We start from the raw sequence: 26,945 nt of genomic DNA, 5'->3' as shown, positions 1-26,945 counted from the left end.
ATTTGTATGTTTTTCCTCCATAGATAAGTTTATAAATGCAGGTTTTTTTCAACTGTAAACACCATTATTGCATATATTACAACTTGGTAACATCAATGACGCAGGAAGACAATTTTTGACTCGTGCCCTGACTTGGCCTCGAACCCACGAAATACAGCACCTATATAATCGCATTACCAGAAACACCCGCTGTTTATACCGCTACACCACATCTACGTTCTGGAAATAAAACCCGTTAAAATGGCGCATTAATAGACGGCCTGATACCCTGACATGACCATAGTGACAAGTCGTGTATTAGATGATGTGAATACCTGGATTACAATGTGTATACATATATAACACATATTCAACACAGTACGACAGGAAGTTCATTTTTTTAAGCTTCGGATCAACAACACATAGTGCATATTGATATATTGTGTTAATACTTAGATACATAACATGGTAACACAAATGACGAAGGAAGCCAATTTTATTACTTGTGCCCGGTCATTGTTGATTCTCTAGTTTTGTTAACGAAATTAACTGTTAAACTGTAGATATATAAACTGTTCCGTACGCTTGATCGATTTTTGCATGGAATTGTGATTTCATCTACTCGTCGGTAGTCTCCCGTGTATGCGTCCTTGAGGTATGTTTTCAACAACAAATGATTAATATAATTTGTCCTCGAAAAGTTCATACTAGAGCATGTTCTTGAGAGAATTTCTCAAACCGGAAAGGTGAGACGTAATTTGTATAACCTGTGGTCGTCTAATTAAGTGTTAACTTATGATTAAGCGATATATTTCACTATTATCGACTTTCATTGTATTTCACTGATGTTTCTCGTAATAACACCATGATATCTTGCAAATTACGTGAATGCAAATAGTTTATGCAAATTGAGAAATTAGCATTTTACAAATGTTAGCCTCCATAATGTTAAATCCGGCCCAGGAAACATCTTTCCTTCTCCCTTTGTCGACCATCTATAACAACAGCGAATCATACAAGCATATCCGGGGCTTATTTTAAAGCGACGTTCCTTATGTATTTGGAATTACAGAATTCCGGACGACGCAATCGGGAAGGCTTTCGTCACGAATTCAGTAAAACTTCCAACACACAAACTGATACATTTTAATTATTCATGTTTATTTCTGCTATGATTCCCCCCAGCATGTTTCATTATGGAAGTCGAACTTCCAAACTCATCCACGGGTTGATGCTAAGTGTAGCCGGAACGTGTTCATGTTTGCCTACCTGGTGTGGGAACTGCGGTATATAATTATAAATTTAAACATATTTGTATCTTCTTATGGACAATATGAAGTTTGAAAAAATGACCTTTAAAAGCGTCGAATCATTGGATTTACCGTATTGAGGAGCCATGAATCCTGGTCTGAATTTATATGCGATCTTGAAAGTCCTTAAATCATGGCAATGTGGCATTGAAAAGTCCTTGGTTATGCGTTTCAGTGTTTCGAGTTATTACACCAATTTAGAAGAGTGACTTACATTGTTTACAACTTGGGTCAAACTAATCCCCATGCCATTTTAAGGCTCCAATCCATTTACCGACGCTTCTAAACTTACAGCGCTGTATTGTGGCTTTGAAATGGCATTGGGTTTAGTTTGTCCAGATCTCTACGAACCCTTTGAAATTGCAAACACGTTCTTCAAATTTTCGAATCGAGTCTTCATCAGAGGTAGAATTTAATCCCAAATGAATTTGTTTCACGAAATTTTTACTCCGTCGATATCTAACATATACTGTATAAGGAAATATGAAGGTTTAAAAAAACATATGTGACATTGATTGAAGTTCAAGGTGATTCATATTAGTCAACAATTTTCAATTTCATTCTTACGAGAAATTATATACCATCCCACCCATGTACCTTCTGGCCAAATAGGTGATCATGGGTCTTCTAGGACTGGAAAGATTGTAAGTAGTATTTGTAATTTCTTCTTGGACTGTCTTATAAAGATAACTCAACAAAATGTATTTTTCAAATTGTCAATAAAGAATTTTAATCAACAAAATAAAAAGTAGCTTAAACCGACTACTACACAACGTACGCCACCTACAGTATATAAGCACTGGTACACAGGGCCGTGTCAGGAAGGGTCATAGATCTCACAGAGGGAAGCGGGTCTGTGAAAGGTCATATGAAGGTCAAGAGGTCACAAATACCTAGTGTTAAAGTTCAGGGGTCTCATACAGGATATGACGTACTGGTGCATAACTTTTGAAAGGTCAAGGGTCACATATAATGTAAAAGAGATCTCGGATGGGTCTTGGCGCCCACCATTGTATAATTATTGGTTTTTAAGTTTGTACTTTTCATCATACACTGTTGGAGACAAAGATTTCCTTAACGATCCATACAGAAATAGGATAACCAACTTCAACTGTCAAAATCCGAGACGGTCATCCTTTTTTAATTTGAGAAAAAAATTTCTTGTACTTCCCAAGAAATTGTGATTACAATTATTGTTTACGATGGAGGGATGGACGACGGACTGAAGACGGTCCATGGAGGAAGGGATCTGAACAGCCCATCTGATGATGGTAGCTTGCTAATGAAGTACACAAACGTCACATGTCCTAGTTTACTCATTCAATGTAACAGTTTATAAAAGTTTCATGTCCATACATTCAATCACAATACAATTAGGTGTCTATTGAATACATACGAAACCTTTCATCCTTGAATTGTTTCAACATTGTCATGATTTCAGTGTTTGGACAATCTACATAAAGGGAGTTAACTCGTCTAGAAAGTTGTGCCGTCACCAGCTTGAAGGGACACGAATTCACACTCGGGACAATCCTGCTTGGCATTACAACATGCACCCCCGCTCAACTTCTCCCAAGCTGCTTGAACCAAAATAAATGACAACATATTCGTCTATATTCTATTTTATTTTATTATTTTTGAGACCTGGGTTTACGACAACTGACATATCTTAGTAAAACAACAGGGGTTTAAGAAGGCTACAAATCACAGTGTACTTCATGTTTTATAGATTCAGACTAGAAAACTAGATAAAAATGTCAACAGAATTTTATCATCAGCAGGTGTATATCTGCAAAAGGCTCCGTTCGTAACCCTACTGCACTTTTCATCTGGTTACACAGACTAGGCTCCCTTGTAATCCTACTGCACTTTTCATCAATTTACACATAGTATATGCACTAAGTAAAAAGCAATTACATTTTGTAAATTGCAACAGACATTTGGAACACAAAAAGTTTTATGCTAATTTCCAGTGCTTTTAACATCTATGTATGTAAATGCATGTGTAAAAGATTGACCCATTGGCATATTCTTTTTGGAAGAGTCTAGTTTTATCAACCAACACCCATTTAGTCTAAACAACATTCATTTACAGTAGACCACATACTCAAAGTATGGTGTCGTTACTACCAGAATCTTATTTTAGCAATTTTCACGCTGAAAGTAATCTGCTAAATTATGATTGGGGTTATAGTAGTTTCTGTATAATGTTCTTTAGCAAGTATTGTGGGTCGCCATTTCATCATAATAATGATCTGTTTGAATTTGGTTTTGAGCTAAAATTTGACTCCGGAAAACAGTACAGAACTCGGAACTATGTTGTGGCCGATTAGTACAATTTAAAATAGTCAAATGTGTGTGAGAGTATGTATCAAAATAACCTACCACTATATTTACTCAAGATATCAAATTGCTTTAGTTCCACAAAAATTGTTTGAAATAACACTAGATGATTTTTAGTCTTGCCTTTCGAACCAAGAAATGACTGAAGTTAGAAGCAAAGAAGTAATTGTTTTATCTAATCCAGTAATACTGAGCTGGTTTAGTTATCACATTGGAGGTTAAAAGCTGGGAAAGTCAACACAGTACAGCTTGGACTAGGGAAGAACCAATAGCTGGCAATACAGCTAACAGAAATAGTGGCAACACAATCGAACACGTCACATTTTATTATTAAATAATTTTGATAAAAGACATTAAGTATTCAAAAGACCTTGATCATGGTATTAAGATGGCATGTTTCATTATCAGCTTCATCAGACGAGAGGGACAGAGGACCGAAGGAACAAGATTGATGCTGTTTTTATTTTTCATATCATTTTTTTTAACGTACATCTGACGAGGCTTGAGTATAATAAAACATGTCTCTAAAGTCATTTCCACAAGACTGGTATCACACCAGGCCCAAAATCATGAAAAAGCATTTTTAGATTTTGGTTTTCAAATATTGAATTATGATCAACGTTTCTGTTTGAAATCAACCTCAAAATGATTCACATTATGTACACATACATGTACACATATGTAAAATCACATATGGATATGGTAGTCAAAAATCAAACATTTAAACTTGGACTTGATCTAAAAAAAAAAAAAATATAATCCCGGCCATTATGAGAGTCCCCTGATATCTGGGCCAGCAAGGGAATCCCTTGAAAGACACTTGACCGACACAGTGATGTCTTCCTTTGGGCTCGTCTCACCATGAAAAGAGAGCAGTCCGTGTCAGACTCCTCAGCCACAGTGTTAGTGTACAGATGTTTCTATGATATGTGGTAAGATTTAACATCACTAACATATAGTCACCTCTCACCATAACATACAGGAGTTGTCTCCCCTCCATTTAATCTGTCTCTTAAGGTCTCGCACAACTAATCCAGCCAATCAGCTGGTGTTTCACGTGAACCAAGTCCCTAAAGAAAATGTGTTTCTTAGGTTTGTAGCTATTTCCTGAGTAAATAATAAGTGAAATGGGTCATTTCTATATACGATAATAATGATTAAGGTATTGAGATTAAGAAAATTAAAAATATCCACTCCTGGTAAAAATAGAAACGTGTAGGATTCCGGGTGTAAAAAAGGTGGGAATTCCCCAGTCCACTATAAATATCAGAGTTACTGTCTTCAAAGTACTGGTGTGCTCTTATATGCATTTAAACCTATCCAATGATATTTTTCCGGTAGAGAAATCTACAAATTTCAATTTGATATAAGTTTCACAACATTTGATCTTCAAATCAGCAATCGAGAGGATATAACATAAAGTGAAATAATTAGTTGTGTGAGACCTCTTACCCTTACATAGAACAATTTTCTCCCCTCCATTTAATCTGTCTCTCACCCTAACATACAACAGTTTTCTCTGGTTCATTTACATCTCTCACCTTTACATACAACAGTTGTCTCCCCTTCATTTAACCCATCTCTCACCCTTACATACAAAAGATGTCTTCCTTTCATTTAAACCTCATCTTTACCTACAAGAATTGTCTCCCTTTCATTTAAGACTTCACTCACCCTAACATACAAAGGTTGTCTGCCCTGCATTTAATCTCTCTCACCCAACATACTAAGAATGTTCATAAGGAGTTGCCTCCCCTTTATATAATCCAAATTGCATCATTTCAACCTTCTCTCAGGCCAAATATACATCGGTTGTCTCCCCTTTATAGCTGTCCATTATTTCATCTCCATGTGACTTAAAAAAAATGTCCTTATACATCAAGTTATGCAGGTTTTTCATCATACTATAAATTAAATTGAACATATATTGCAATGTTTGCATTGAAACGATAAACAGGAAACCGTTTTAGACAAACAACGGTATATTTAATGCTTTTGTACTCTGATTTGGTCTCCCATTCTCCCGCCTTCAAAACACCCCACAAATGAAAAGTGAGTCGGACTTGTTAGACTATATTGACTCATAATCACTTGGAGAGGAGACTTTCTTCAGAATCACCGAATACGCTAACAACAATCCCTCAAGGCAAAATCTTAAAGCTGTTTCTTTCTTATGTTAAGCTAATAAGAGAAAACAATCTTGCCCCAAGTATGCCAATCCACAAACATTTGTACATAGCATTCTGTCACATTTTTCATGTGGAATACAATGCAACCCCAAACACGTATATAAATCACATACCTTCATTCTTCTTCATGTGTTTCACTTCCTGTATCTAAAATCTAGTTAATTTTGAAACGATTACTTTTCATTTCTACACAATTTTGTCATGATGCATTAAGACACACAAAAACCCCATACATCTTGTGTTCTGCTATATTAGACTTTTATTTATTACGTCAAATACTGCTACATCACATCAACTTCTCCTCACCGATAACACACGTAATGCCTAGTCAGTAGGTATCAACAGGTCAATATTAACATCAATAAACATCTATGTGAATGTTTCAAGTTTTAATTCTAAAATCCTACGTACTATTTTGACAGATATTTCTCCACACATATGCAGGTGTGAGTAGACTTGTGCATGTATATCGAGGTCTGCTGGACACCTGAACACATTTTAATGTATAAGACACTTATATATCTGTTACAGAGCTACTTTCTTCCTTTGTTCTGAAATCATTTACCAGGATCGTAACACGTGTATAAATAAACTCTTTAACATAAGTACACAGAAGAAAAACGTACTACATAACATTCTAATGTAAGCATCATTTTGATTGAGTCATTCTCACTTTCTCAAAATCTCAACACCTTTCAATAGATCAATATTTGTTTGACGACAGAACGAGAGGGATAGTATTGGCCAGTGCTCTCTTGCAGTCTGCGGTGGATCACAAACAACATCAGTGTCCTCAAAGAATTTTTACTATGAAATTCTAGTCATTTGGGGGGAATCCTAAGTATTTTCCCCTGTTTAAATTATTTATTCGAGAAAAAAAACAACAACATTTTTGAAAAATTATTGTGCATGCCTCAAGCAGCTGTTTATCAAAATTATTAAACATTTTCTTAATATATCCCATTTCTAACCCATTAAACATTTTCTTAATATATCCCATTTCTAACCCATTAAACATTTTCTTAATACAAAACCACCATTTAAAAAAAAATATTAAAAACATAGTATGTAAGTAATTCAGTCTCATTCAAATTCAAGACTCATTAAAAATCTGTCCATGTTTTAGGATTTTTAAGGGCCTTTCCATGATCATGACTAGCCATTGTTTCAGGACCTTATCAACATCTATGCAATCTCCAATATTTGTGAAGTGACAATGTCAACAATTCCAAACCCACCGTGTCGCTTCTAGTATGGCATTCATCCGCCATGTATGGGTACCCTGTGCTGACTGGCGGTGTATGGATAGGTCGTGATTTAAACCGCTAGGAATCTCCATTTTTATTTTTACTTTTTATAATTGCTTTCAAATGGCCAGACAATGAATATTAACATTTAAATGCAGTAATTCATAACAGAATGTGGTTTTTTTTATGGAATTGATGTGTGGATGACAAATATTTCAACATGGCCAATGGTTATGAGTTTTTGGTACCAGTGCCTCACAATTTTTCCAAACAGGCATACTACAACGACATAGCATTCATCAATACTGCTTCAGATATTGTTTTGTTTGGAAAATAACTTTGTTATAGATCATCTCTAGGTAAATATACCTCAAATCACATAGTACAGAAACATTTGTTTGAAAAAAGAGGTAATAAATTAATTCAGATGTGACAGAGGGCTAACCAATCCTGTAGCAGTAAATATGATCAGTTGCACTTCAGTCGCCTCTCCCAATCATCACATACATACAACATGTAAAAAGGTAGCAAAAATCCTAAAAAAATGAAAAAAAAAAATGAAAAAAAAAAAAAAAGAAAAAAGTGACACAGCAGATTGAAATAAGTCATATAATATATTAATATAAAAAGGAGCCTTAGAGAGAAAGCACAATTATACCGACCAGATGCTTCAACCCAAAGGTTCACTATGTAAAGTCTACCAAAGAAACGGACAAAATCAACAGTTCTCATGGCACAGAAAGTTTGACAATCTAGTAAAGGGGCGAGATGATAACATTATTTAATACTCTCATACGAACACAGTAATTCACCTCTGTGGTTTAAATAGTTCTTTTTTTTTTTTATGTCTTTAATATTTCTGCTCTTCACAATAAAATATCTTAAAACTTCTCATATAAAAATACAATAGCAATCACTTAAACATTTTTTTAAATTAACTTTTGACTCCTATATTAGAGTGGTCTGCCCCTGTTGATAAAGTGGTACTGCTCGTGAGCTGAAGTTTGAAACGGCTACTGTTGTTTCCACTCTTGTGATTTTGCAGAGCATTCATCGCCACTGAAGAGCTAGGGAATATTGCTAAAACTTTCTTACAGTTTGAAATAGTCAGATTTGGATGGTCTCCATGACTACCGTCCATATTTATAAATTGGACTTGCGCTCCACACGACACCAAATCCTTCAGATAGATATCTGCCTCTGAACGCTTTAGCCCTCCAGGTAGATCATACACTTCTACCACATTGCCTGTAAAACAGAAACTGATAACTAGTCTCGGAGTTGGTGTGGAAAGTTATAACTTAACTGATAAAATTACAATTACAACAGTAAACATTAACTTTACATCAATTATGTAACATACATTTAGGAAAATCACTTGTTTTTGGAAAGCATCTGAAGGTTTTTTTTGGTTTTTTTTTGTAGAAGGAAACTTGGGAGTACCTAAATGATTTCCTTGTGTGTGATTAAAGATCTGTACCCCTGCTGTCATATTTTGAATCACAACATCTTTTACACTATCGAGTTTACCCAGGATGCTGCCATCACAACATTTATAATCATTGTCTAATGAAGTATTATACTCCTGTGCTGGAATTATGGGACTTGATCTAGAGCCCCAAACTTACAAGATGACCTGTCTCTATGTTATATGACCTATGACCTCTAGCTGACCTTTTCCTGTAGTTGTGATTTGACCTATGACCTAACATACATGTCCTTTCCCTGTATTTCTGTGATGTGACCTGTGACCTTTGACCTCTAAAATACAAGGCCTTTCCCTGTGATATGTAACCTATGACCTCTACTTGATCGTTCCCTGTAGTTCTGACATGACCTATGACCTCCCAACACACAAAATGCCCTTTCCCTGTATTTCTGTGACTCTAGCTGACGTTTCCTTGTATGATGTAACCTATGCCCTCTATTTGACCTTTCCTTGTTTGATGTGACCTATGACCTCTAGTTGACCTTTCCTTATATGATGTGACTTCTGACTTCTAGCTGACCTTCCCTTGTATGATGTGACCTATACCCTCTATTTGACCTTTCCTTGTTTGATGTGACCTATGACCTCTAGTAGACCTCTCCTTATATGATGTGACTTCTGGCTAACCTTTCCTTGTTTGATGTGACCTATGACCTCTAGCTGACCTCTGCCTGTATAACATTGATTTGACCAATGATATTGACTATTATCTGTATTACACGATGCCCTTACTTTGCTGTAGTTCTGTGCTGTCTTGACTGTGTAGAGATCCGTCCTGTCCCTCCTTACTTTTGCTTTTCTTCAGTCGCTGTTGCTTAGAACCAGACTGTCCTGTACTCGCCCTGAAACACACACCATAGAGGATGATGGAAGTATACACTAGCCAGACAATGGATGATACTAAATCTAGACAGCTGGCTAGGATTACTTATTAGCAAAGTTAACTAAGAACACCCAACAGAGAAATCCTCATTAGAGGAGGCGTTGACAATACCGCTTCCATTTTACGATTCTCAAAGAGGGGTTTAACAGAAACATTTCTAAACTGTGTGTTAAAAATTAATCTAGAGGAAGCAAAAATGAGTTGATGATTATAATTAAATGTGCCATTACTCTGTACTATGTGTACGAGTAGAGAAGAAGATTGTTAAAGGCTCCTGGAGTCACAGCCCCATACACTTTAAAAATTCAGATCTCCATGTTCCATGTCAATTTTGGTCAAATTTTGCCAAGTAGTTTCAAGAAGATAAAAAAGTATAAAGACGGCAGGTGACAGGACACCCCAGTATGCTCTAATCTCACTTGGCCCTTCAGGCCAGGTAAGCTAAAAATGAATCTTAATTTATTTTTTTATTAGAAGAGGATAAAGATCAAAATTTTAAGGTACAATTTTTCACATCTGAAGGGAAATAACTCTTCCTCGCCTAATTGATCGTCACAGCATCAACAACTACATATATCCATAGACATAGAAATGTGTTGTTAATTGGTTATTATGATAGGATACATATCACTTTCATTAAGCTGGAAGTCATAGTTGTTGTTAAAACCCAGCTTTTGTCCTTTTCCATTGATTGCCGATACAGAGGGGTTGTTTGAACCCCTCTTTTCAATTCAGAGCCTAGTACATATATATAAACCCCTCCAAAGCAAAACCCTGTATCTGCCCCTGCATGGTGTTACCTAATTTTCTGCGGTTGATGAGACAAAGGCTGTGAAGGAAATGGAACTTGTAATGGTGGGTGAAATCCTGTCTGTCCTATAAAGCGCACATCTGAAACATCAAGATTAATTCTAATGAAAATAGCCACATATGAAGAGATAAAGACAGTTGCCACACAGATCCATATCAATAATGAGTAGGTAGTTAAGTAAATGTAAGTTAATCCAAAAAGTCATTTTCAATAAAAAAAAAAAAAAAAAAAAATTTTTTATTTAAAAAGATAAAAATGTATCACCTGTGGGTCGAATGATAGGTGCTGCTGGTCTAGGTGGACCAGCCAAGAGACCAGTGCCCAAGTTAGTGAGGCCACTCATGATATAGTCTTTATTGTCAATACCCTCCACTTTGGGTAACGAAGAGTCCACAGGGTATCCTTTAGCACTAACGGTCATCTGGCCAGGCATGCCTCCCTGATGATGCTGCTGCTGCTGTTGTTGTTGTTGCTGTTGTTGTTGTTGCTGCTGCTGTAAGGCTGTAACTTGTACAGGAAATTGCATGTTGAGTTGCATATTTCGAATCATGGGCAGGGCTTGTGATGACTGACCCGGAGCTTGTACATTATGGAAATGTAAAAGCTGAGGATTTGCTGGTCGTGTGGAGCCCTGGTACTGTGGAACAGTGGAATATAAGTACTGGGGTGTTGTTGGAGTAGCGGCCGCAGCCTGCCCTGGGGTGGGAACTGCCGGCCCTACAGGCTGTGCTACGTTCTGTAAGGCAACACTTTGGTTTGACATTGTCACCGAGGTGTTCCCTTGCCCAGGGTATGGCTGCTGAAACTGGAACCCTGTGCCTGTCCCCATTTGGGGATTGGTGGTATTGGAGTAGAACATGGTGCCTTGTGGCTGCTGTCCATAATTACTTTGGCTGTACTGAGACGGGTACGATGAGAAAGTTTGTACACTACCCTCACCCTGCGGTATCACCGGATATGTGTTCTGTGCAATGCTTGATGAGAATTGTTCTACATTAGGGGCAGCCGCTGGAGCCCCGTTAGCCGGAAACCCCTGGTACGTCCCAGTAACCTGAGGAGGGTACTGGCTGCCAGTTTGAGGAAAAGTTTGGTTGTCCATACCAACAACTGTTTGGTGTCCTTGACCTTGTTGGGTCTGACCTTGAACTTGATAATTCACAGGGTACATATATCGCACTGTTCCCGCCATGCCCTGTTGTCCACCAGGGTAATACTGAGTCTGAAAAATCACACATTGATATTAGTTGAACTTCATTAAGCTCTAAATTAACAAAAGTAATGTAATATATCTAAGTATTTCAATGCATTCATCGTAAATTGTAGCTTAGCTCTGTGACTTCAGAAATTCTGGCAAAAAAACAACAGAATTTACTGTAGTGTGTTTGCTTTGCAACAGTAAATACTGAAATCTAAACAAGACAATTCAGCAAATTCAGCAGATATAAACTACCTGATAAATCAGATCTAATTTCTTTAAAAGAAAGCAATTATTGTTATTTGATTATGACCTCAATATGTAAACTTTATGTGTGGGGGATATTTTCGCAACAAAAAGGACTTTGCATAATTAGCGTAAATTTCCGTGTTTATAGTATATGCTACAGCTGTTATTTTTTGATAATTAGCTATTTCATAGTTGAAAGAATCCTGAAAATTTTTTTTTCATCATAGACAGTCAAAGCTTTTCTTTCACCTTAAACCAGATCTAAATTTTGACCCTTGACCTCTACATAAAAACAACAATGCAAAAAAAACTCTTAGCAACTTGATGACATCAATATCACAGGTATATTGTTCTAGTAACATGGCTGTTAGTGTTATTGTACCATAGTTGCAAACATTGTGTAGCTGTGCTCTTCAACCGAAATATATCTGACAGCATATATGATGAAATATCAAAATTAACATTACACATTTACACAACATGAGAAAAAAGTCTGAAATCAGACTTTTATCTGAAAATGCTCATGCCTGAACAATGCAAAAGATATAATATGCATGGCTGGTAACTTTTTATGTAATGTTGGTAGAATTTTCAACCTTTTTGAACACCGACTTCTAAAGTAAGAAGAGGAAACGTACATTCTATTCCAGATAGCTTCTTGTCAAACATCATATCCCTAGATCCCTTAGTTCTAATCAAAAGTAATTTAAAGAAACTGTTGATGGATTGCAGATATCACACCATACCACTGAGTTAGACACATTTCATTGCATAACTGAATCAGAAGACTGGAGGATTTCTGAGCCAGGTGAGCTAAAAACAGATTTTTATAAGAAAGACACTTTTAAGATGGGTGTGCTGTGTGGATCCCTTGGGTGTCAACTTACCTGGACAACCTGTGTGGGCTGTTGTTGCACCTGTCCCTGGGGCTGGGCCCCCAATACATATTGCGTCGTCTGAAGCCCTGTCCCCGCCGCCTGCCCCGGGGGCTCCTCCACACTATCCAACGATGGCTGATTAATGCTTACCATAGACAAGTGGCGACACAGCTCGGCTGCAGGAGTCTCCTGTAACACACAGTCAATCTTATGTACAAATAATATACCAGCAGTCAATCATCATGTAATTTAGGCTAGCAGAGTCATTATTCAAATAAATTATAAAACTGGGTTTTAGACATTCATTACATCAGTTAAGGAAAGAAATAATTAAAGTATCTGATATTCTAGTCAAAAGATCTAAACTGAAATATTGAATACAGTCATGATGAAAATACTTTCTACTCCTTCTCGACAGATTGGAATGACCAGGATCCTATATCTGATTTCATCTTTAGGAATTGTAACTTCTTGTTTTAATAACAATGGTAAATAGTCTATAGATATAGTTTGTCAATGGACAAATATGCGAGAATTTTCATGAAAACCTATAAAGAAATTGACCTGCTTAATTAACACAGACATGACCGTGGACCAGTACCAATGGCGCTTCACCAATCCAGTATGTCAAGGGCAAATGTGTTAAGTTACAGTACTAGGGTGACGACAAAGAGTGTGGTGGACAGACGGGTCAAAGACATAACAATCCCCCTTCCATTTTGTGTAACCTGGGGTACATACTGAGCTAGGAGTCCAGACGTCTGAGGAGTACTGGGGTGAGGTGTACACTGTCTGGCCTGTAGGGGCCGGCCCTGGCATGTGGTGGTACAGACTGCCGTCAGGGTTGGAGATCGGCAGGCCCGTCTGGGGGTTGATAACCACACTACCCGCAGGTATGTTACGTATGTCTGACGCCACCCAATACACCTGACCTGGCCCTGGAGTGTAGCCTGTAATAGCAATGTACAACAATTAGTCCAACATTACGGTCAAGATCTTCATAAGTTAAGAAACACCTCTTAATTTTATTTCATTTTTGGCATAACTGTATCAAAATCTCAATTCATGAATATACACAGAAAGTTGTTCATGATGTACAATTCTTTGTCCTGAGAAGTCTGGATTAAACATCACGTGACCAGATGCACTGGAACTTGAGAAGACTTTAAACTGGAGTAAGATTTTTGGTGTCTGAGCCAGATAAACAGTTATAACTACTGGAACTTAAGAAGACTTTAAACTGGAGAAAGATTGTTGGTGTCCGAGCCAGATAAACAGTTATAACTTCTGGAACTTAAGTAGAATTTAAACTGGAGTAAGATTGTTGGTGTCCGAGCCAGATAAACAGTTATAACTTCTGGAACTTAAGAAGACTTTAAACTGGAGTAAGATTTTTGGTGTCTGAGCCAGATAAACAGTTATAACTACTGGAACTTAAGAAGACTTTAAACTGGAGTAAGATTTTTGATGTCTGAGCCAGATAAACAGTTATAACTACTGGAACTTAAGAAGACTTTAAACTGGAGTAAGATTTTTGATGTCTGAGCCGGATAAACAGTTATAACTACTGTAACTTAAGTAGACTTAAAACTGGAGTAAGATTTTTGGTGTCTGAGCCAGATAAACAGTTTTAACTACTGGAACTTGAGAAGACTTTAAACAGAAGTAAGATTGTTAGTGTCCGAGCCAGATAAACAGTTATAACTACAGTACTCACCTGTACTGAGAGGGGACTGTACAGGCCCGGAGGAGCTGCAGCGTGAGAGTGGCGAGCTGTCCGAGTGGCTGCCTGGAGGGGTAGGAGCTGCAGGTAAAGTTCGCTGACCCATGGGACTGCTCATACCACTGTGTATAGGACTCCTCGATGGCTCTGAAATAGGACAATACAATTTAACATCTTATAACATGGAATGTCTTGCTGGGTTAATCAACACGTGTGTCGAAACTAGTCAACATTCTTTATTAAAGCCGATTAACCCAGCAAGAAGTTATCATGGTCATCTTTACCTATTGATAACTCTACTACTACGGCTGGACTCTTGTATTCCTTGTGGAATCCATCTGCTGGGCCACACAGAACTCTACTGCACCATCTACACGAATGTTGGATCTCCCTCTCCCCGTATTTATAATATGGAAGTTAACAGGCTGACAGAGATAGTACAATACTCTTTAACATCTTATAATATGGAAGTTAACAGGCCGACAGATTCTGAGACAATTTCATTTTTGACACATCGTTATGTATATATTTTCTGAGTTTGGGGTTAAATTCAAAGGACTTCCTGAAAAACACGCTTTATACTTACCCATGGACAGGCCAAGATATTTCATACTACAATTAGTAGGGCTGACAAGGGTAAAAAAAAGCTTAGTCCCTGTGTACCCAAATTATAATACCCGACCCGTAACCGTGTACCAAGACATATTTTAACAAATCACAATGTTTACAACAGAAATAAATCTACAACTTTTTAATTTTACACCTTAATGTTATATATGGTGCCATTACATGGTGAAAACGCTTAAGATCCTTACAAAGCAGTCGTTATATACAGGTGGTCATTAAAGCAGGTTTGACTGTACTTTGTTGGTGATAGTATTGACCTTTTCCTTGCATTAATTGACCGTATGTAACCGCAAAACTATGCATTAAACTAGTTTAAAAGTTTGCAGTAATATTTTCTTTGAAGAACTTATCACATGTGGAAATATTGACTGTGCATAAACAACAGGAAGCATAAAATAATCTCATTCGGATGGCCTCTAGTGTTATCCATACATTGGTAAACTCACTAAAGTTCACATGGTGAAACTTGTGTGTGAGAAAGCAAAATCAATTCTGTGAGTGGAAACAGAATCAAGGACTTCCGATTGCTTTTTTTTTTTTTTTTTTTTTTAACTTTTTTGACTCTTGAAACAGGAGGATGAGAGGGTGTTTCCTATTTCACTAGTTCTCGTCAAAGAAGATCACGTACGGGTGTTCGGGTACAGCACTACTACTGAGAGTCTCATATAAACTTAACCAACAAAAGACCAAAAGATTTGATGCAAGTGAAGGGTCTCATAAAACAGGCCAAGAATTCTTATATAAGTGAGTTTCATAAAACTTACCCACAGCCAGGCTGAGAGATTTGATGTGAGAGCCTTGTAAAACTTACCCACAGACAGGCTGAGAGATTTGATGTGAGAGCCTTGTAAAACTTACCCACAGCCAGGCTGAGAGATTTGATGTGAGAGCCTTGTAAAACTTACCCACAGACAGGCTGAGAGATTTGATGTGAGAGCCTTGTAAAACTTACCCACAGCCAGGCTGAGAGATTTGATGTGAGAGCCCTGTCAAACTTACCCACAGACAGGCTGAGAGATTTGATGTGAGAGCCCTGTCAAACTTACCCACAGACAGGCTGAGAGATTTGATGTGATAGCCTTGTAAAACTTACCCACAGACAGGCTGAGAGATTTGATGTGAGAGCCTTGTAAAACTTACCCACAGACAAGCTGAGAGATTTGTGTGGATACTTTAAGGCCTGGTTGTTGTAAGACACGGTGCCCAGGCCCCCAAAGCTGTTTGCTTTAGGAACACCTCGCGACCGGGAGACAGAGGAATCTGTACCGTAACCACTCGAGTCGGTGCTACTCCAGGGCTGCCCATCGTTGTTACTTTTACTAAGACTAGAAGGCCGATTTGGTTTTTTGCTGTGAAATAGATTGAAACTATATTTTTTCCTTGGTATATCATTCTTATCAAAAGTTAAACCTAAATGTCCTAAAACTAAAAAAAAAAAAAAAAATCAATATTGACTGCCCTGTGTCAACCTCACTCAAATATTCGTTATTACCCAGTATACAAGTCAATGGGATATATCCATTAATTTCTATGCAGTTCGTTTTGCCTTTTTCTAATATAGGCTAATACCCATCGAAAAGATGATGGAAACAGAAAGCTGTTTAGAAATTACAACCTCCTATCAACAACTCTAGTTATTTAAGGATGTATACAGATACAAGTTTAACTGTGTATTTTGTATATCAATAGAAAAACCAAATTCTGTATGATTTAAAACCATTCCAACGTTAGGATTCCTACAAGACTGATCAAACTTACATTATGCGTGGTGCTTCCTCTTCAGTATAATGTATAGGCTGAAACAGAGACCGGAAATCTTATCATACCTTCTATAATTAGATAATAAGAAAACCCATTAATGATGGTATGTATGCACCGATGAATCAGTATGAAAGGGAGATAACCTTTATGAAATAAATATGCTAAAGACATCAGACATAATCAGGATGGAGTTATTTCCCTTTGACTACACACATTTTCTCTTTACTTATGTCTCCCTAGGTGACTGGGTTAAAACTCGCTAATCATCCTCACTCTAGTTTGGACGGAAATTTTCAGACACTTGGAAGTTCAAATGCATGCAGGAAAATTCTAAAAGATGTCAAGAATGGCCAAATCGAAATATCTTGGGGGTATGACCTAAACAATGTTTTTTGTTATCTTGGGAAACAGATCCAAGTTCGACCATTAAAACTTATTCTTACCTCGTCACAACTATTGAAAATTTTCTGCCGTACTTTCTCGTACTGTTGCTGCCTTTCCTCGAATGATTGTGCTTTCTTCTGACCTAACATGGGTTTCTCCAGACTTTTAGAATAGCTCTGTTCAATCAAGATAAGAAGAAAAATTAAATTACGTTCATCACTTCTAAGATATTAGTACAGACACATATTCGATACTTTATGCTGTAGCTGCTCAGGTCATGAAGACCTTGTAACCATGAGCATGATAAATTTTCATATGAAATGGAAATCTTAAAGATTCCGCTTACCACATAACTAGGGTATCTTTTCAAACAATTGTGAAAAGCTCCTTCAGTATAGGACCAATATAAAGAACTCAAAAAGGCAATATTTCCACGCCCTGCCTCTTTCTTTTGTGAAGTCACAACTCATGTGACTCCATTATTAAAACAATAATAAGAACCTACAGCCCACTATTACTTACCGGCTAGGTTTTGTTATACACTTTTGTGCACATAACACAAAATTTATGTAATGGGTGCTACTGCACTAACCACACAGAGGTTATGCAATAAGAAATGCCCTTTATACACTTCTCCAAGAACATGTACCAACAATGTTTAACCTTCTGAAAATAGAATACTATAAATAGCTGTGTGTAGTTTCAGTGTTAGTAACGAAGGTGAGATATCTATAGCTAACCATTATCATTACAAACATTTCCAGGATCTTCCTACCTGTAAGGGAAGATGAGACACAACACACGGATTAAAACAGGAAATTAACTAACGCAGCTTACCTCTTTCTCATCCAGACTGCCGACACCCATCCTCCTCATAATCCCCGTGATTTTTTTCTGGGAGTCCCTGGCATCTATGTGTTCTTTAAAGTTAAACTCGGGTCTGTAGACATCAAAAAACAATAAATTGAATCACCTGTCATCACAAATAGAGAGTTCTTCTAATTACAATTTAACCTGACGGTGAGTATAGTGCAGGGCTATACCCAGTGGCACTGGTCGTATAACACAACCCATGCTTCAATCAACTGACGTGAAACAATCCAAAAACATACATAACACACCAGGGGATCGTACAGACTTTGGACGTGATGCAAGTCTGCATAAATATTACGGAATTTGAAGGGAAGCATGACCCATACACACAGCAACACTGTAAACTGTTAATTATAAACACTGGCAATTGAAACTACGTCAGGGTCAATATATGAAGATATACACCCATCATATTATTGGCACAATATAGCAGAGTATGGAAACTTTATAACTAAACATCCTAATTAACCAATAACAAATTACCTGTACATAACATTCCCCTACAGTGATCCTGACAACATTCCCCTACAGTGATCCTGACAACATTCCCCTACAGTGATCCTGACAACATTTACCTACAGTGACACTGACAACATTCCCCTACAGTGATCCTGACAACATTCCCCTACAGTGATCCTGACAACATTCCCCTACAGTGATACTGACAACATTCCCCTACAGTGATCCTGACAACATTCCCCTACAGTGATCCTGACAACATTTACCTACAGTGACACTGACAACATTCCCCTACAGTGACACTGACAACATTCCCCTACAGTGACACTGACAACATTCCCCTACAGTGATCCTGACAACATTCCCCTACAGTGACACTGACAACATTCCTCTACAGTGATCCTGACAACATTCACCTACAGTGACACTGAAAACATTCCCCTACAGTGATACTGACAACATTCCCCTACAGTGACACTGACAACATTCCCTCACAGTGATCCTGACAACATTCCCCTACAGTGATCCTGACAACATTCCCCTACAGTGACACTGACAACATTCCCCTACAGTGATCCTGACAACATTCCCCTACAGTGACACTGACAACATTCCCCTACAGTGATCCTGACAACATTCCCCTACAGTGACACTGACAACATTCCCCTACAGTGATCCTGACAACATTCCCCTACAGTGACACTGCCAACATTCCCTCACAGTGATCCTGACAACATTCCCCTACAGTGATCCTGACAACATTCCCCTACAGTGACACTGACAACATTCCCCTACAGTGATCCTGACAACATTCCCCTACAGTGATCCTGACAACATTCCCCTACAGTGATCCTGACAACATTCCCCTACAGTGACACTGACAACATTCCCCTACAGTGACACTGACAACATTCCCCTACAGTGATCCTGACAACATTCCTCCACAGTGATCCTGACAACATTCCTCCACAGTGACACTGACAACATTCCCCTACAGTGACACTGACAACATTCCCCTACAGTGATCCTGACAACATTCCCCTACAGTGATCCTGACAACATTCCCCTACAGTGACACTGACAACATTCCCCTACAGTGATCCTGACAACATTCCCCTACAGTGATCCTGACAACATTTACCTACAGTGATCCTGACAAAATTCCCCTACAGTGATCCTGACAACATTTACCTACAGTGACACTGACAACATTCCACTACAGTGATCCTGACAATTTACCTGTACACAAGGGTACATACGGATTATGTCAAACCAAATTCAAGGCCATTTCAAGGCTTTTTCAATGTCTTAATTAAATATCCAAGGCCCATTTTACCCGTCATCTAAGTCATCTTGAGAGGGAACAAGAGAACAAAGTCAACTTATAACTGCCCACTTGATCAAAATACAACTTGACATGGTAATTATTAACATTTGTAGGGGAAGCGGCAAAGACAAAGTTGAATCCAAATGATCAGTGGCTAGGGTTTCATTTATCCTAACGAAACCTTAATATTCAAGGATTTTTCAAGGCTGTAATCCAATTTTCAAGGCTTTTCAAGGCCCAGAATGAAATTCAAGGTTTTTCAAGGCCCAAGGAGAAATTCAAGGCTTTCTCAAGGCCCATGCTAACCCTACTACACGGTGACCCTGACAACACTCCCCTACAGTGATCCTGACAATTTGCCTACTACACATCACTCCCCTACAGTGATTCTGACAATTTACCTACTATACAACACTCCCCTACAGTGATTCTGACAATTTACCTACTACACAACATTCCCCTATGGTGATTCTGACAATTTACCTACTATACAACACTCCCCTACAGTGATTCTGACAATTTACCTACTTTACAACACTCCCCTACAGTGATTCTGACAATTTACCTACTATACAACACTCCCCTACAGTGATTCTGACAATTTACCTACTAAACAACACTCCCCTACAGTGATTCTGACAATTTACCTACTATACAACATTCCCCTATGGTGATTCTGACAATTTACCTACTACACAACATTCCTCTATGGTGATTCTGACAATTTACCTACTATACAACATTCCCCTATGGTGATTCTGACAATTTACCTACTACACATCACTCCCCTACAGTGATTCTGACAATTTACCTACTACACAACACTCCCTATACAGTGATTCTGACAATTTACCTACTACACAACATTCCTCTATGGTGATTCTGACAATTTACCTACTATACAACACTCCCCTACAGTGATTCTGACAATTTACCTACTATACAACACTCCCCTACAGTGATTCTGACAATTTACCTACTACACAACATTCCTCTATGGTGATTCTGACAATTTACCTACTATACAACACTCCCCTACAGTGATCCTGACAATTTACCTACTACACAACACTCCCCTACAGTGATTCTGACGATTTACCTACTATACAACACTCCCCTACAGTGATCCTGACAATTTACCTACTACACAACACTCCCCTACAGTGATTCTGACAATTTACCTACTATACAACACTCCCCTACAGTGATTCTGACAATTTACCTACTATACAACACTCCCCTATGGTGATTCTGACAATTTACCTACTATACAACACTCCCCTACAGTGATTCTGACAATTTACCTACTATACAACACTCCCCTACAGTGATCCTGACAATTTACCTACTACACAACACTCCCCTGCAGTGATGCTTACCCTCTTGGTTAGTTTAATACTCACTATACAGGTGTTTTCACTCTGCAAGCCTAGTGACATAACACCAGTGTTATTTATAGACCCTCCCACTCAATTAGGAACAAACTATGTCAGTCCTCTCTTGTCTACAAATACAGATTTATAAAGAAGGCTTTCAAGTCAGGATCGCAGCAGTTTAGATAACTATCTAATATCTTCCACTAACTACCTTGCCCTCCCACATAACATACTATACCATCACTTTCAATTTGCTCATTAATTTCTCTGGGTACGATTCCTTATAAACAACAAGAGGCCCATGGGGCCTTAACGCTCATATCAGTTTTATGTCCTATTCATAATGCAGAAAAGATCAACAGACACAGCAAGAGGTACCTCTACATTATGGTGGTTTACTAAGAACAATACTGATAGTTGGTTATATTGTTGATAAGTATGAAGTGTTTTCACCTGTGGGCATGTAGATAGGGTTCACATAGCACGATCATTGAATGTTTAAGTTACATTTTAGATAGAAGAACCAAAATTCTTCATGATTTAAATGGCGTTCATGTACCTGGACAGATACTGTATGTATTACAGATACTGTATGTATTCAACAAGATCATTATTATGTGGTGAACATGAATCTTTGAAAACAAAAGCTTTTCAACATCCAAGAACAGGAGACAACACCTAGACCATATCCAATATAGAAGGTACCCTTCATGGATGCTGAGAAGCCTTAAGATGAAATTTGAGTGATTATTTTGTTTGTTTTGTTTTGTTTAACGTCCTATTAACTGCCAGGGTCAAGTGCCAGGTTTTAGAGGTGGAGGAAAGCCGGAGTACCCGGAGAAAAACCAACAGCCTACGGTCAGTACCTGGCAACTGCCCCACGTAGGTTTCGAACTTGCAACCCAGAAGTAGAGGGCTAGTGATTAAGTGTCGGGACACCTTAACCACTCGGCCAGCTCAACCCTTTAGTGATTATACAGTGAATACCATGATCAGACCAAAAATAACAGCGATCAATAAATTTAGCAGTATATATCTAGATCTACATCAACAGTAAAGACTTACACTACACCAGTAACTAGGAATAATTCAACAAAACTAGTTCATTAGAATCTTATTTCATGCTTAGATAATGCTTTTGGAATTGTAAGTAGCACTTCGTAATTTAATTCTGGCACTGAAAACATAATGCTAAATTATGTCTGCACTACTTGCAGCTTCTGTACCGCAAAGTCTGTGGGGGCGCCATTTCATCCATGTGCCGTCTGTTTAAAGTCGGTCATGTGTTAAAATTTGAGTGCTCCAAAGTAAGTGTGCGTACAATATCAGAAGATCAGAAATAAAAATGTGACAGACAAAGATGAACAAAACAATTAGGGTCAATTACAGTCGTCCCAACCGAAAATTTCTATGACAAGAATAGACCAACTTTTTCTTTGATGTAGGTCAAAGGTCAAAATGTATGTCGAAGTGACAAAGATTGAAGGACAGATAGTAGAAAACCATAGTCCCGCTGGTTTCTGGTGGGGAGACTAATTAATGGCAAATCTATGATTTTCATGTGAGCCGATCGACAATGACAGTGTTTTTGGTGGTCCATAATAGGACCAGATGATTGTGTCTCTGGTATTTCCCATATCTATATTAATTGTATTTACTACCATACCTTTGCCAGTCCTAATATTTGGCAATTTGGGCTTGAAAACTGAAAGAGTTCTCATCTCCCTTCTTATTTATTGAAACCCCAGCCCTGTAATTTTATTATCATCAAGATTTATGTTTGATTTCAAAATAGGCAATATTTATATAATTCCATTCATGAGACTCATCAATGACCTGCTGTACCATTCAATACTTCCCACCACACAGAATACTTACACTCGTGTGTTGGAGGTTTTGTTCACTATGACACACTTGCCAGTCTGGTCTACATTGTGGTCAAGGCCAAAAAAGGCAGCAATACGATGAACTAACATACGATCATATGAGGACATCTGTGGAAATTTGAGGTAATGGTGCCTGCAATGTGAAGAAGAGACAACATCAATTATCAATTTAGATACCAAAATCTTCAAAAAAAACATAATTTGAAGCAAAATTTAGAAATTTGTATGAGTGATTTACTGTATAATATGGAGAAAATTTGTAGGTACAGGAAACTCTGTTTTCAAGTTATAATAAGAGTACATGCAGCAGTGCAAGACAATATATGCACGTACCATGCTTAAGAGAAATGCAAATTGTATCCATATGGATACAAATAAAACATTAATTGTCTAATCAAAATGTCACTGAGAAAGTACAATTTCTTATCATATCATCTTATCATTAAGGTTGAAAGAAACTGGATTGAAAACTGACCGAGGGAGATGATTTACAGACCATACTGAAATATTGAAATAAACAAAGGGCAACCACTTTTGCAAAAATAGCCAAATCGACATCTCGGGGAAAACTTAACTACATATGATTATAAAGCCTATTACGGTAATCATTTGAAAGATCCTGAAATCTCCACCTAAACAAAATCACGCCAGACAGACGTCATATAAAAATAACTTCTGTAAAATTTTGATGGGTGTATAAAAATAATCAACCGACACGAAATAGAGGGTAGACTTATTATCCAACGATGAAATATGTTGATATTTCTTCTAAACTTAAAAATATATTACCAGGTATGAGTTTATTGCTGAATAAAAACAGTACACAGTATAACGAAACGAAATATAGACAGGTAGACAGGTAGATATATAGATATATATATATAGTGATCCCTGCTGTAACTTGATGTTACTATGGGATACATGCATAGTACATGTTCATAAAATTATCTTAAAAATATATATCGTGTTACATCTATCATAATGTGAAGTTCTACACAGGCCTAAAAGCCATTAGCTTGACAAAACATTTCCTTTGCTTGAAGTGTCAGGTACAAAGAGCAAGGAAGGTACTAAAAATCCGAAAAAATAAGAAGTTTTCAAGAACAAAATTGTGTAGGAAAACTAATTCTTAGATTCAATTGGAGTAATTCTTAAAATGGAATGATTTTAATCTTGTTTATCAACAAAGCAAACACATCTGTATTTCTATAATTATGTCTTTTTGGGTTTATTTTTTTTTATTTTTGAGAAGACATAGGGGATATATGTGGTATTACAGAAATTGAAAGAAAACACTTAGGATGATTTTAATATATCTGATGCTTTTAATATATCTAACAAAATACATAGATGTTTGTTATTTATTTGAATTTAAGTCAGGAAGGAACAAAAACACTGCCATACAGAACAATACATGCCATCCTACGACAAAATTTAATTAATTACCTAGCATGATTATAAAGCCAGCCAAGCTTCAAAGTTGAGAGAGATCTTTGGCCAAGATATATTGAAATATGAAATAAACAAGGATAAATAACTTTTTTTTTAAAAATTTGCCACTCAGGAAACCTTAACTTAATAGAATGATTATAAAGCCTTACAAGTTTCAAAGACATCAGTTAAAAACTGAGAGAGGTGATTTCCTAACAAGATTAAAACACTGAAATAAACGAAGGACAATAACTTTTCTGACGATTGTCAAACAAACATTCCATGATTATTAAAGCTGACAGTGCAAGTTAAAAAGCATCAAACTGTGATTAAATAAAAAAAAATACATGTACAGATTTCCAAAAATTGTTTCCGAGACATCCCCCAGTTATTGTAGTGTCGTATCTAAGGACGGGCAGACATTTTGCTTTTTTGTTATAACTTGCACTGTCAGCTTTATGCCTTCATGTTTCATAGAAATTGGTTGAAAACTGAAGGAGATTTCCAGACAAACTTATGTTTTTTCACGCCGCTTGATGGACCATGCCATACCATAATACAGTCTTGACAATTTTAGAGTGACATATTAAAACTGAAACTCAATAAATCACTTAGGAGGTGTATACATTAAAGGAGGAACCAGCCAGTAATTAAACCTTGCATCAACATACAAACTGTGACAAGATACTTCTAAAAGACTTCCACAATGTACCAAGTTTATTCCAACATCTCAACCACACATTACTTACTTTGGTTCATTAATGAAATTGGTTAAGTCAGTCTCCAATTTGAGGAGCATGTTTCTGTCTTTGGGGGTTTTGTTCATAGTCTTTCTGATGAAGTCTTCAAGGTTAATGCCTGTGGAGTCTTTATACGTTCCTTTGTCTAGACTGGAGTCTGAAAAGTCAAACATTGGTGAATCATAGATAATGAAAGAAACTTGTTACAACTGTCAACTCTGGTTCATGCTAAACAAATTGTCCATGGGACCTGAATCTCCTGTTACCTGACCTCAGCAAGGTCACAAGAACAGTCATTTTTGGTATATCATTTAAATAAACATACTATCTTTTTTATATTATTTTCATTTAAATAAAACACTTAATTTATGATACCAAACTAAAAACAGCAAATTTCTAATTCACATTTAATTCCCTTAGCCCAGGAAGCTGTATACCAAATTAAATCAAAATTCTTTCTTTCATATTTGATGTTTCTAAAGATTAAAACTCACATTTCTAGCTACAGAATTGACAACATTCTTGTACAAAAGAAAACAACCATTTTAATGTCTGGTTCTAAAGATACTTCATACTAAATCTGAAGTTAATGTACAGACTAAATGCTGAGCCACAGCCAACAGAGTTAAAAATATGAACATTATTTAATGTAAATGTGAGAGTTGAGGTGATGTGAAAAGACATAACTGTATTTATCCTCAAATAAGCGTCCTCTCCTATGGTAAAAATTAAGTACCATATCTATCCTCAGATAAGCCCCCTCCTCTTGTGTAAAAACTTACCGTATATATCCTTAAATAAGCCCCCTCCCCAAGTGTAAAAGTTAAGTACCATATTTATCTTCAAATCAGCCCCTTCCCTTGTGTAAAAATTTGGTACTGTATTTATATCTTCAAAATAGTCCTTTTCCTAGGGAAAAAGTTGAGCTATAAAGATTGGGAGGGCTTAATTATTAGTAAATCACTTTCAGCTTGTTGTGTTGAAATTTCTGATCCTGCAAAAATGAAGAAGGGGCTTAATTAAAACTTTTATGGGCAGGGAGTTACTTTAGGATAAATACAGCAGGGAGATGGTAAACCTACCTCGTGACCAACTGGATGAGGTACCCGCCTCAGAACTCTGTGATCCAGTCTTCTCTAATGTCCCCTTCGATGTCTACAAACAAAACGGTACATTAACTAGTACTGTTGACAATATACCAATATTACAATAGTTATCATTATTTATACCCAGATACACAATGGTATCATGACACCTTAAATTGGTATATGTATACGGAAGAGTTACCACCCTTGGCGCACTTTCTGAGACATGAAAAACCATAGCTGAGAGTCACTTCAGCCGCATCTGATACTCAAACCAAAGTGGCTGAGACTAGATTCTATTGTCTCTAAACTGTCATCATGATATATGTACAACAATGCCAGGGTCATCTGGAAATTTATTGCACTTGACCCTATTCCATTGTCGCCCTGGAAAATGCAGTCGACTCAAATAGACATGAACAAGAGCCAAAATACAAGATTCAATCCAGAATCCTGACCATGTTGTTATTCCTCGGACAGCTGTAAGACATGACTAAATGTTGTCCCCCAAAAAAATCAACATCATTTTATCGGAACCATTTGAACACATCAATCTACTACCACTTGCTCACAGCAAATCACAATCATGTTTTGCCCTTAATTCAGCAAGGTGAAAGTAGACCGGAAATGAATCTGTTGACAGCATGTTGGAAGCCGACAGGAAAAAGACAGGTACATTGACAAACATTAGTTGCATCCA

General features: G+C 37.3%; 1 protein-coding gene across 3 annotated transcripts in view; it reads right to left on the bottom strand.

The window, feature by feature from the left end:
- Positions 1–1,991: 1,991 nt before the first annotated feature.
- Positions 1,992–26,945, bottom strand: part of LOC117322302 (cAMP-regulated phosphoprotein 21-like) — a 78,173-nt gene continuing 53,219 nt past the window's right edge. For all 3 annotated transcript variants that reach the window (XM_033877136.1, XM_033877137.1, XM_033877134.1), the window contains 14 exons: positions 26,243–26,315; positions 25,170–25,317; positions 22,982–23,122; positions 17,906–18,008; positions 17,128–17,244; positions 16,682–16,719; positions 16,064–16,272; positions 14,291–14,443; positions 13,315–13,523; positions 12,583–12,762; positions 10,516–11,470; positions 10,241–10,331; positions 9,290–9,399; positions 1,992–8,316 (listed from right to left, as the gene is read on the bottom strand). In XM_033877136.1, coding sequence (XP_033733027.1) covers positions 8,003–8,316; positions 9,290–9,399; positions 10,241–10,331; positions 10,516–11,470; positions 12,583–12,762; positions 13,315–13,523; positions 14,291–14,443; positions 16,064–16,272; positions 16,682–16,719; positions 17,128–17,244; positions 17,906–18,008; positions 22,982–23,122; positions 25,170–25,317; positions 26,243–26,315 — 2,841 coding nt within the window. In that variant the 3' untranslated portion in view covers positions 1,992–8,002. The remainder of the gene's footprint in view (positions 8,317–9,289; positions 9,400–10,240; positions 10,332–10,515; positions 11,471–12,582; positions 12,763–13,314; positions 13,524–14,290; positions 14,444–16,063; positions 16,273–16,681; positions 16,720–17,127; positions 17,245–17,905; positions 18,009–22,981; positions 23,123–25,169; positions 25,318–26,242; positions 26,316–26,945) is intronic.

Source organism: Pecten maximus, chromosome 2 (genome assembly GCF_902652985.1).
Source record: "Pecten maximus chromosome 2, xPecMax1.1, whole genome shotgun sequence".
NCBI classification, from domain to species: Eukaryota; Metazoa; Mollusca; class Bivalvia; order Pectinida; family Pectinidae; genus Pecten; species Pecten maximus.
Note: the sequence above shows the minus strand (reverse complement) of the source record. Positions and strands in the feature narration are given on the sequence as shown.